Genomic DNA, 12,709 nt, shown 5'->3' on the forward strand with positions numbered 1-12,709 from the left:
TAAAGGTAACCAACTGTAAAATAATATGTATAATATGTATGTGTGTGTGTGTGCAGCATGTTTATGGTCAGTCTATAGGGTCTTCTGAATACCAGAGTAGCACAGTATAGTCGACTCCTCCTCCTCCTCCTCCTCCTCCTCCACCACCACCCTCTTGTTTTGACATATTTTCTCAGTATTCTTTCCATTTCTCAGCTTTTGGAGGGGGGGGGGGGGTCCAGGGGTCTTCTATAGTGGGAGCAGAGCAGAGACCCATTACCTGCCTTAGACCTTTAACCTTTGGGGGGTACAGCTGAACCCTATCGGAGGAGGGTTTGCAATGATGCACGACCGCCCGAGACAAAAAGAGGGGGAAAAGAACGACGAAGAAAAAATGAAATGAATTATTTTTCCTCGAAGGGGGAGTTAAAAAGAGGAGGGGGTTTATGAGATGGGGGGGCGTCTCCCCTTCTCCTCCATTGCCCTCCCCCCAGTCAGTTCTTGATTAACACCAGACGTCCTAACAGGAAGTGACCCTGGCGGCTAGCAGCGTCAGGAGAACTTCCATCTGGTGTGGAGGAGACGAAGAAGAACACCCCACCGCCACCCCCACCCCACCCCACCCCACCCCACCCTGGAGTACAGCAGAACCGACGGCTCCAAGATGTTCTCGAATCCTCTGGCCCCAGGGAGAACCCTCTCTACCCTGAAAGCCAGCCCAGAGTTCCCCCTGTATCCTGTAGCTTCTCCCCGTCCAAGCAGCTCCTAGCGCTGCAGGCCAGCGCACCGGGACTGCAGTGGCCTCGCTGGTGGCCTGTGTTGAAGACACGCTCCCAGTGGCTCACAGTCGCTCCTCACCCTGGCACTTTGCTGTTTCCTTTCCAACGCTGTCGGATCACAGTGATGTTTCACATTAGCGTGCCGTGATTTGGTTTTCAATGCTCAGCGTAAAGGTTTGCTCCAGCCTCAGCTTTCAACGTCAGACGAAATTAAAAATAATACAGAATACAAATACAGAACTACAGTGCAGCTAGACATCATATAGGGTGGTACATTCCAGGTTTATGAGGTTTAGTTTGTGTTTTGGGGCTATTAGTCCAGTTTGCGGCGTTTTAGGAGGTATTATTCATGTTTCGCGGTATATGGGGCTGTTATTCATGTTTGAGGCATTTAAGGGGGTAGTATTCATGATTTGGGGTTTAAGGGAGTGTTATTCAGGTTTGGGGGTGGCAGTTAGATATCTGTCCCCTATCTGAATCGTAAACAGGTCCTTCCTTCCGCCATCCCAGATTAAACACAGATACACTGAAACACACACTCACTCTTACACAAACACACATCAGCATACACGTGCATGTTCACACACATGTGCACGTGCATACCAAAAAAAACTGGTGAACATACATACGTATGTTCACACACACACACACACACACACCCCACACACTTTTACCTTCACATAATTCCAACTCAAGATGTGTACAAAGTACAACACCACGTTTTCACCAACTAATGAAAATACATATCGACACATGGTCTTATTAAGATATATATAAGACACATAAGACACCCAGACATTTACTCCATGGGGTCGGTTGTTTGTGTTGGCCCTCTGTCACTCAGTAAATCTGTCTGCGTTCGGGTCAAATGTTGCATTAAACAAGACTATAAAAACCATGATGGGGGCTGGGGTGGTGGGCGTGTATGTCTCAACTTGGCTGCAGAGCAGGCCAGGGTCAGTGAGTGTGTCCGGCCACAACAGAGGGACCCTCACTGGGGGCCCGACCGACTGACCTAGGCTCGCTCTTGAGCGCGTGTCGCGGGCCCCGGTGGGACCGGCGTGGGGACAGCGGCCTCTCTGAGTGTCTCTCTTGGGGGCTTGGAGCTGCATGGCTGTCTGGTCTGGGTTACATGCAGACGTTCTGTATAAACAGAACACTCCAACGCTACTGTGAGAGCACACTCCACAAGCGCTGGGAGGAGCGAGCTGAGGCCCAATGTACTGCAGCACAATCCCAAAACAACTCCCCGACACGGGGCAAGAGAGTGGCAAGGATGTTTGACTCTCAGCCAAAATTGGGTACTGGCTTTGAAGGCCAAATGTGTGCAGTACACCTGTACCTAGGAGTTGCTTTGCTTTTGGAAAAGCCTCTAGATTTATATTCAAACTCTAATAAGAAGTAACTCATAGTTAATGGTTAAAAACAGTGTGTGTTTGTGCATGTGTGTGTGCATGCATACACGAATGTAATGCATGTACGTACACACAGATGTCGATGTATTTACATGTGAGTGCGTGTGCGTGTGTGTGTGTGTGTGTGTGTGTGTGTGTGTGTGTGTGTGTGTGTGTGTGTGTGTGTGTGTGTGTGTGTGTGTGTGTGTGTGTGTGTGTGTGTGTGACGCTGACCACATGTTTGAGGGATTAGTGATGTTTTTCATCTTATGACCCCCCTCCCTCATCTCTCTCACTTATGAGTGTTTTACTACGTGCATTTCCTGCCATAAAGAGCCGGTCAGAGGAGCCTTCTCCACTGAGCGCTAACACACTTCATAAAGCAGCCTGGAGAGAGAGATCACAGCCTGGGTCCACCTCCATGGAACCCAGCCTGTCTGAAGTCTGGAAGACAGGCCTTTCTGCTGTGGATGCCACTACACCCCAACCTGCTCCACCCACTAGAGCTCCAGCATTCATCTGGTCTGGTAGTTTCCTCGTCACCGATTGGACAATGAAGGATAGAGGGATTTTATCAACCAATGGCCATGGGTCCCTTGCCCGCCCCTCTCGGGTTTTGACAGCAGGGTGTAATGTATAACGTGCTGTTTAATACCAGTGGCTGTATGAAGGATGCCTGGGGATAACAGGGGTTAGGGCTGGCATGCCCACCATTGGCCGTGGGATACGGACGGAAATACAATCCTGTCACATTTGTGGAATTTAAATTCTTCTATTTACTTTAATAATAAAATCATGCCAAAGTCCTTTTTTTGTTAAAGATAAGAAAATATAGTTTATACTGTGACAATAAAATCATGTCAAATGTTGCCTTCGGGGGATTAAAACTTCAAATATGAAGAAAGTTCAGTAAGGTTAAATTAAGTTCAAACTCTAACAAGACAATTCTTTAAAATGTTTATTTCGTGGAAATAAATCTGCTAGGAAAAGAGTCGAGGTGAGTTAACATTTCACAAGAAAATCATGTTATCTCTGAGGAGTCTTTGGAATAAAGAATAACAAAAGCCAAGAGAAGAAATGCAAGTCCAAATATTCTCAATACGGATACAGAGAATGAAATAAAAACGGATTAAACAATAAAATAAGGTTTACTAAAGTAAGCTTAATGCAGCCAAGCAGCACATGTAAGGGTAAGTGTAATGTGGACCAGAGAGACTCAGTTCAGCAGATGTTCAGCATCAATACTGCCTTCAGATTTACGGCTTCCTTTGCTTTTATCGCCCTTTTCAGGAGAACGACCAGCACAGGGAATGAATAAATATTCAAAGCATTTTAATGTATTTTCAGCAGCGAAGATTAAAAACTTTGGATTTAGTGTTTAGTAAGTTACTTGGGCTTATGTGACAATTTTTTGAGTCTACTCATAGTAACCCTAATTAAGTGTATAGAATGTATGGCAATGTGTGTTTGTGTACTGTGTGTGTGTGTGTGCTTGTGGTATGTTTGTGTGTGTGTGTGTGTGTGTGTGTGTGTGTGTGTTGGTGTGCATGTGTGTGTGCTTGTGAGTGTTTGTCTCTGCATGTGTGTGCTTGCGTGGTATGCGTGTGTGTATGAGCGGTGAGTGTGTGTGTGTCTGTGTTTTTGTGTGTCTGTGTCTGTTTGTACAGTGTGCACACAGTGTGTGTGTGGGTGGCCGTGGCCGCCAGATTCTTTCTTAATTAGAGCCTGGGGTTGGCTCCCGTCGGGTTATCTGATGAACTCAACCAAATGCACCAATGCTATTGGCTGTTCCCCCCTCCTCTGGCTCTCTGTGCAATCATGAACATATACATCAAGTCATGTATATGTTTGTGTGTGTGTGTGTGTGTGTGTGTGTGTGTGCATGATTCTGTGCATGACTGTGTGTGTATGAGTGCAGGCGACAGAAGCGTAGGCACACTAGTAATTAAAAATAATTGGGACTAATTTCATGAACATGGAGCAACAGGGGAAATATGGCTAATCAGCCACCATCGTTAGCCGAGCCGATTATTCCACTTCCTGATTCAAAAAGCCTTTTCTCCAGGGCAAGAGATAGAGAGATACAGACACGGCGGGAGAGAGAGAGAGAGAGAGAGAGAGAGAGAGAGAGAGAGAGAGAGAGAGTGGGGGTTTAGATAAACTAACAGCGATAGAGGGAATAAAAGAGAAATAAAAACAAATAGAAAGCAAGAGAGAGTGCAAGAGGGAAGAAATAAATGAGAAAATAGTAAAACGTTTCTCTCTGCAGAGTTTAGCAGTAAGGGACAGGGTGGCCAGGGTCTTTCATGTCCCACAACGGCCTTGTGTTGCCGGGCCAACCCAAACAGCCATGCCAGGGAGGTCTGAAACACACACCCCAACCTTCACCCCCCGCCACAGCAAAACAAACTGTACGTGTGGGTGACAGGGAGAGGGAGAGAGAGAGAGAGAGAGAGAGAGAGAGAGAGAGAGAGAGAGAGAGAGAGAGAGAGACAGAGAGAGAGAGAGAGAGAGAGAGAGAGAGAGAGAGAGAGAGCGAGCGAGCGAGCGAGCGAGAGACAGAGAGAGAGAGAGAGAGAGAGAGAGAAAGACAGAGAGAAAGACAGAGAGAGAGAGAGAGAGAGAGAGACAGAGAAAGAGAGAGACAGAGAAAGAGAGAGAGACAAAGACAGAGACAGAGAGACAAAGACAGAGACAGAGAGAGAGAGAGAGAGAGAGAGAGAGAGAAAGGCAGAGAATTGAATGCATTGCAAAGGAGAATGAGTAGTGGAGGGAGACGAAGAGAGCAAGACACAGAGAGAGCACTGTCTGTAGTAAAAAGTGATTACAATATTAAAACGCCAGCGAAAGGAATCGTACAGTATTCACAATTCATTCTACTGACTACAAAGGTAGCAGTCATGCAGATCGCTGTACACAAAGTTACAGAGATTTACATCATACGTTACGTTAACTTGTTCAAATGTTGTAAAATATGAGGTCCAAAGTGATACATTTGTCCCAAGGATTCCCCAGTTCCATTTCAGAAAACAAGTAGTCCTATCTTTGAACACAAAGCAGGCAGAATGTCAGTTCAGCTAATTAAGATCTTTTCAAATTGTGTTGATAATACCAGCCATATATTCTTGAAAGAATGTATGGATTCTTTGCAAGAAGCCCTGTCATTGGTAAATAGACCAGAAGATCTGTCATGGTCCTTAATAAATGTTCATAATGATCAGTATTCTCATAAATTCCAAAAGTTGTTAAACAACAGTACTGAAGTCCCCATACATTCACATAATCATCATACAATGATGACAATAATTGTTCCATTGGACTTACTGTAGTGCAGAGTTAGCCTAAAAAAACTAGACAAAACAAGACTGAACCATAAAGAACCAAGCCAAGTCCAATTAATTGTTTTGTTATCTATGAAATCTGGCTTCCAATGAAGTCCAAACATTTTCCAGCCTTATCTCTCGGTCTAGCACAATAAAAGTTTTTCTCAGACTGGGAGCATTTGCTTTGGCCTGCTGTCTGTCCCACCATCTGTAAAGCTGTAGTGTAGAGTGGACGGTGGAGCCTCCAGCCAGGGGAAATCTGTGTTTACGGTCCTACAACGAGGATTTACTGGCTTCTAATATAACATGCTTTCTAAACCTGCCCAGATACAAACGTTCTCTCCCTTCCAAAATCTGTCAAGCCTCCTATCTATCCACATCGCTTTTCTTTTTATATCTCCATTTATTTCCCCATTGTAATATTTCTTCCACTGTTCCATGACATTATTCTTCGACTTCATTTTGTTTATTGCTTCATTATCATCATCAGCATCAACATCTCCATCATCATCAATTAGAGTGGTTCTATAAAGCGTCGTTGTACCACGACTAAGGAGAGGGGATCAACATTAACTGCTCCGAGCTATTCCTAACTCCACACATCACACACTCACTACCCAAGTGTCCCCCAGACTGTCTGACCCTCCGCAGCCAATCAGAAGACGCAAACCAGATGAGTGACAGGGGTCTCATGCAATGGTGGCGTCTGCTGTTCCTCCTCCAAGTCCTTCCCCCCCACACACACCACCCAGTTCTAGACCAAACCCAGCCTCCCCTCATGTGGTGTTGGCGGTGGGGACGTCGGTTTTAAGCTCATTTCCTCGTCCGCAGAAGAGGAACAATTCTCTTGGGCAGGCACCATTTCGGTCTATAATCAGATCCATGCTCAGACGTGACAACATGGCCGACAGAGGAGTTAGCGTATAGAGATGCACACACTCGCTCATACTCATTTTACATGATGATATATGTAAATGTGTGTGTTTCGTGTGTTTGTATGTGTTTGAGCATACATATTACTACATTGCAGAAGGCTAGGGCCCAGCACAGATCTGGTGGGATAAGATTTTTTGTACAGGCCTGCGTGCGTGCGTGCGTGCGTGCCAGCGCACATGCATGCGCGTGCGTGTGTATCCAGCAATGTGTTTGGAGGCATCAGGTCTCTTGAGCGTCTGGTTTCCATTAGAAACTTTAATTGGGGAGAAATACAATCACACACAAAGTCCCACTCAGGGTCTCACTCTCAAAACACCACCCTTCACTGTACCTCCTCCAGCCTCCGACTATATTTCCCCCTGCACCTCCTCAATCTCCTGAAATCTGACCGTTGCACCTCCTCTCTCTCCCTGCACCTTCCCTCATCTTCCACCTGCATCTCCTCACATCTCTCTGCACCTCCTCTCCTCTACCATGCACCTCCTTCTCTCTCCCCTGAGCTTTCTAACGTCTCCCTCCTGCACCTCCTCCCCTTCTCCCCACCTCCTTCCGTCTTCTACCCGGCACAACCAACATTCTCTCCTGAGCTTCTTCCCATCTCCCTCCTGCACCTCCTTCCGTCTCCCTCCTGCACCTCCTCCTATTCGACTCCTCCTGTCTAACCCACTTTAAGTTCAACATTAAGCCATTCCAATTCTTGACATGTAAACTCAACCTTTCTGCCAACACACACTTTCACGAAACGCACAACCACATGATACAGAGGCACACCCCCATACGCACACACACACACACCTGGTGCCTTGACAGAGTCAGTTCTGGGGAGATGTTTATATCAGAGAGTCAGGTTCTCAACATCTGACTGGCAAGGGGCCCCGGGCGAACTTTGCCAAATGGAGGGAGGGAGAGTTTCGGTCTCAATTCGGTTACAGAGAGAGAGAGAGAGAGAGAGAGAGAGAGAGAGAGAGAGAGAGAGAGAGAGAGAGAGAGAGAGAGAGAGAGAATGAGAGAGAGAGAATGAGAGAGAGACTATGAGCAAGGCCCTTATAAACGATTGCAGAACGATTGCAGAGACCTAACATTGTGTGGTGTATTATTTCAGGGTGTGTGCTAAGGTAAGGGCCCAGCCATGACTAAAAGTAGCTCTAATTATGAACTATGTGGTGCACAGGATGTGTGTGTATGTGTGTGTGTGTGTGTGTGTGTGTGTGTGTGTGTGTGTGTGTGTGTGTGTGTGTGTGTGTGTGTGTGTGTGTGTGTGTGTGTGTGTGTGTGTGTGTGTGTGCAGAGCCAAGGTTAAGGGAGCTATTACTTTGGGCAGTACACAAGACTGTGGTCCGGAGGTAGAGGGTGTGCTCAAGTGCACACGTACACACACACACACACACACACACACACACACACAATATATATAGCTATTCTTTAATTATAATAATTCATATTTCCACAAAGAGTTTGTTATTCAACTTTTGATTCTAAACGGTCCGATTCTTAATAAACGTGGGATACTGAAAGGAACTGATCCAATTAGATCTAAAGCAACATTAAGTAAAGTTAAGATACATGCAATTAAAGCTAGGGTGGGTAATTTCTTTACTGTAATATTTGGCAAAACTGTCCTAATAGCCAGTCAGCTATATGTAGGTGAAGTGCTCTGAGAATATCTGCTCATAACTTTGCTCTCCCCTGCCTCTGTGGGCTGCACCCAAAAATTGCCACCGCTCATGTACACTTTGACCAATCAGAGCGAGGCTCAGATTCTCCGTTCTTATTGGCTGTGGGACTGTCCGGTCACCTTGGCAACGACGTTGGTGCGTCCCTGCGTGAGCGTTCACGAGCCTAGCGGTCTGACAGTTTTGTACTACTACGGCGGACAACAAATGAATAGCCGTGTCTTCATCAACGGGCCATAAATTTCCCATTCCCCGGATACCATCAACTAACACCACTAAGACAGAGAAAAAAAGAGGAAAGACACTTGTTGAAAGGACAGCTACTAAAAGGGAGGCGGAGAGAGCTCGAAATAAAACCAGAGTAAACATCGGCGTGGCTTATGAGCGATGGAGAGAGTTACGTGACCGGAGAAACTTAAAATCGGACGCTGAGATGGCTATATTTCTTATAGACAGGTAAGGAATTGTGCTATCCCTCCATGGTATATTGAGATGAATATGTAAAGTGTCGGCTGGTATGGTTTTTTACTAAGCAAAGCCACGATAACCGTTACATTACGGTTCTGTAATGTAACCATTTCAATACGGTTCTGTAGGATGTCTTGCATCAGCCGATGGTTCTTTTCCCGGTCCGTTTTATAGGTTAGTTATGGTCACACCAACCCTGGCTGTCGGAATAACACAGAGATTGTGATAACACGTGGCCTAGGCTTCAACTCAACTGTGGATAATGTCCGAGTCACGTTTGTATAAAAGCTACGTTGACACAACTGCCAAGATAAGCACTGTGAGGGAAGTCTAGCATATGATATTCCATGTATTGTTATAACGTTGTTGCAAGCTAGCAGCAGCCTAGCTCAGTTTCGCGATCGCTTTGAAGTGACGGTTTCCTTGTGTGTAATCTGGCTTTCTGTGTTATTTTATCAAATATATATATTTTTTCAGCACAGTACTGTACATACACAATGATGGACAACGACAGTAAAGAGATCATATCGATTGTCAATATTGATAAGAGGGAGACCTAGAAGAATTCTGTTATCATGGAGAAGGAGGTTTTTTTTTTTTTTTTTGCTTTTGTTCTTATGCTAACGACCTACAGTTGCAATTAGTTTGCTATCTTGCTTGGCTGATACAGCTACCTTTCTTAGGCCTACCAGCGCAATGGCAATGATTTTAAGATAACATACATGGTATGTCTGTGAGTAAGATGTTGATGCTATATATGTACTTATGTAGCAATCAGCACTAATGTTTAATTACCTCGGAATCGGACATGGTGTTTCGTCTTCCTATCAATGTAACTGAATTCACATGAACGCGCATAACTGACGTTCGGTGGGAGGAGCTACAGCAGGTAGCGTGGCAGGGACGGGCCAGAGAGCACGCGACGGAATCTCAACGGCTGTTTTCTCCAAAATCGCCCACCCTAGCTTTAAGTGGGTAGGAATTAGTCGTCTTGCTCAAGGACCCCCAACAGTTAAGGCTTCGGCCCCTGGGGAGAATTCAACCATGTACCTTTAACCATGTACCTTTTGGTTGGGAACCGACCCTAGTCACTAAAATCAAAGGAGACAGTGTGTCTTAAGACTGAGGTTGTGGCCCCACTAGAACGGTCAGAGCCCCACAAAAACAAACACCCTTTCAGCTGAACCTCTCTGACGGTTACCACGGTTACCACAATGTATTCTGTCGCCGCTTGGCTTGTGGCAGCGAGATTGCTCAACACTGTAACTAATACAAGAGATGGAGGTTGTGATTATTCTGTGGGACTCCAGATGATGACTTATATATTATGAGAACATATACTGTATGTTCTATTTTTTTTATATAATTTCCTTGAAGGGAAGGCATTTCAAGAGTCATCCTACAGGGGCATACCATCACTGTCTCTCCCTTGCTCACTCTCTCCCCCCCCCCCCTGTGTGTGTGTGTGTGTGTGTGTGTGTGTGTGTGTGTGTGTGTGTGTGTGTGTGTGTGTGTGTGTGTGTGTGTGTGTGTGTGTGTGTGTGACGTGTGTTTGACGTGTGTGGACCAACCAAAGAGAGATGAGCTAGGAGGTCCTTGTCAGACTTTTACCATTAAGCAGATAGAAGGCAGAGTGGCTAAATAAACAAGCTATTTCTCTCTCTCTCTCTCTCTCTCTCTCTCTCTCTCTCTCTCTCTCTCTCTCTCTCTCTCTCTCTCTCTCTCTCTCTCTCTCTCTCTCTCTCTCTCTCTCTCTCTCTCTCTCTCTCTCTCTCTCCATCACCATCACCATCACTATCAATCACATTCTCACCTACTCCATCACACTCTCGCTCACTCATTCACTCTCTCACCTGTGATTTTCTGAAGTAGTGGGCTAAGCTCCGCCTCCTGGGTGATCACCAGGGTGAGCGCTCCAATCAGCTCCCTCTCCGTCTTCTCCAGCTCCTCCTCTTCCTCCTCCTCCCGGCCCTGGTGTGGCCACGGCTGTGCCTCGTCGGCCAGAGAGTAGAGGAAGATGAGCAGGAGGATCATCTCCTCGGGGCCGCAGTCCTCGCTGGACCGTTGGTCCCCGGGCCCCGCGGGGCCACTCTTACTCATGGGCTTCATCATCGGCAGGAGCTGCCGCAGCACCGTGGGGAAGTCTGAGTCGCCCAGAGCCTGTTTCAGCAACACATGGAGAGTAAAGGTCAACCCCAGTGTTGTCAGGGTGTTTCGCTGCAACACCTTATTATAGTATCCTGCAAAAGTCTTTGAACCCCTCTTGGGCCGAGCTACAATTTGGCCAATGGTGAGGCTTCGGTAATAGTTAATACAGAGGTCATGAGGAGCACGGGTTGGGTTCCTAAAAGGCTCACAGGTTGACTGAGGATGACAGGGGGCGAATCCAGAAACCTTTGGTATCCCGTTTTTGCATGATTTTCAGTTAGAATTATTGATTTGGAAAATTTGTTTCATGGACCGGAGGGAAGCTAACATTCTCAAAAACAGAGCCCCCGGAGAAGAAATCATTACTGTACTATCAGAAATGGTACCGCAAGTGGATTATTCAACATAAGCAGGGTAAATATTAACATTTATGAAGTGTATGTATAGGTTGATTGGTTTTGGTTTGCAGTATAATGTGTATTGAATAATGGAAACTCGTGTACAGTCACACTTCAGCTGGCACTCAAGCACACACACACACACACACAGACACGAACACACACACAAACAAACTTCTGGGAAGTGTTAAGGTGCAGTGACCTGTCTCTTTACAGCTGCCTCTGAATCAGCCCTCCTGATGGTAAAACTATGGTCCAAATGAGCTGAATCACATGATCATTTCAACGGAACACTGACCAATCACAGCAAGGGTGATCTCATGCTCCTCCAAAATAAGGGCGTCAAGCTGATCTGCTCGCTGCTGGATAAGAGAACATTAAGGGCAGGGAACCAAGAAAGAAAGGATTTGAAGTCGGAAAAACACTAACGGCGGACATTAAAAGCATATAGAAACAAAGAGAGGTAGGAATAAAATAAAATAAGGGGGGGGAAAACGAAGAAAAAGCAAACCTCAGTTAGAGTGGGAAACAAAGGCCCATTTGGTATCGTGTTGGTTATCCCTGTTAGCCGTACAGCTAGGCTTTGAGGGTAGATTTCCTTTCAAAGCCCCCAGTTCCCCTGGCGAACACAAACAGTCTTATTTTCTCTGCTCGGGGCGCCCAGCAGCTTGTGGGGAGTTCAGGGGAACCAGAGGACCCAGAGAACGGCCCCGTAGAGGTGGATCTGGTGTCTGACCCCGATATCTCGGCCAAAGATGCAATACAAACCGTTCCCCCTCGGATCACGAGCTCTGCACGCACAGCCGAACCCGACAGAATGTGTGGAACCCCCGCTGGAGCTGACCGTTGAGCTGAGAGAGAACGATGGCCGTACAAACTACTGAGCGTTTTGAGAATTTGTCGAAATCGGCGTCTGGCTATCTAGTGTTCTCCGAGGAAAACCGCAGTTGTCCTCGAACAACACTAGATGGTCAAGCAAACGATGGACGTTCAAGCTACAAAGACAAATACAAAAAGGCGCTTCAGACTACTGAGCGTATTGAGAATTTGACGAGAACATTTGGCGTTTTTTCCTCGAAGAACACTTGATAGCGAAACGGCATACGACAATGGCGGCTCTGTTAGTCTTGATGGCTCCCTGGGGCCAAAGACATTGTGAACGTGGCGTTCAACAACATACTTCAGCTCGACGAGTTATCAGGATGACGGGGAACGTTGTTGCCACAGCGACGGCAGATATGGCTGCCTCCGCCAGACATTGCGTCAACCCCACAGCCGCTCGGGGTCGTGAGAGGTATCAGGGGGGGTATCGGCTCCCCGGGACCCCCCCCCCCCAGCTGGAGCTGGACCCGGACTCCCGGTATCTAGCACACCATTCGGGGCCTCCTCCCCCTGCACATTAGTCCCGGCCAACACCCCCTCTTCCCCACCGCCATCCCCCCATCCTCATCCCACCCCCCCCCCCCCCCCCCCCCTCTCTCTCTCCCCCTCCCTTTCTCCCCACAGGGGCCATTCAAACAAACACATCTCTCCCACATTTTTTTTTCTCTCCCTCAGCATTGTGAAATCTCCAACCTTTCCAAGCTGCACTTATTCGCTCTGCCAAACAAT

At 46.8% G+C, this 12,709-nt stretch overlaps 1 protein-coding gene across 1 annotated transcript in view; it reads right to left on the minus strand.

Annotated features, from left to right (window-relative positions):
- scfd2 (sec1 family domain containing 2) overlaps positions 1–12,709 on the minus strand; it is a 91,738-nt gene that overhangs the window by 35,838 nt on the left and 43,191 nt on the right. The window contains exon 5 of the mRNA XM_060067630.1: positions 10,406–10,712. Within this exon, the coding sequence (XP_059923613.1) occupies positions 10,406–10,712 (307 nt within the window). The remainder of the gene's footprint in view (positions 1–10,405; positions 10,713–12,709) is intronic.

Source organism: Gadus macrocephalus, chromosome 12, assembly GCF_031168955.1.
Source record: "Gadus macrocephalus chromosome 12, ASM3116895v1".
Taxonomy (NCBI): Eukaryota; Metazoa; Chordata; class Actinopteri; order Gadiformes; family Gadidae; genus Gadus; species Gadus macrocephalus.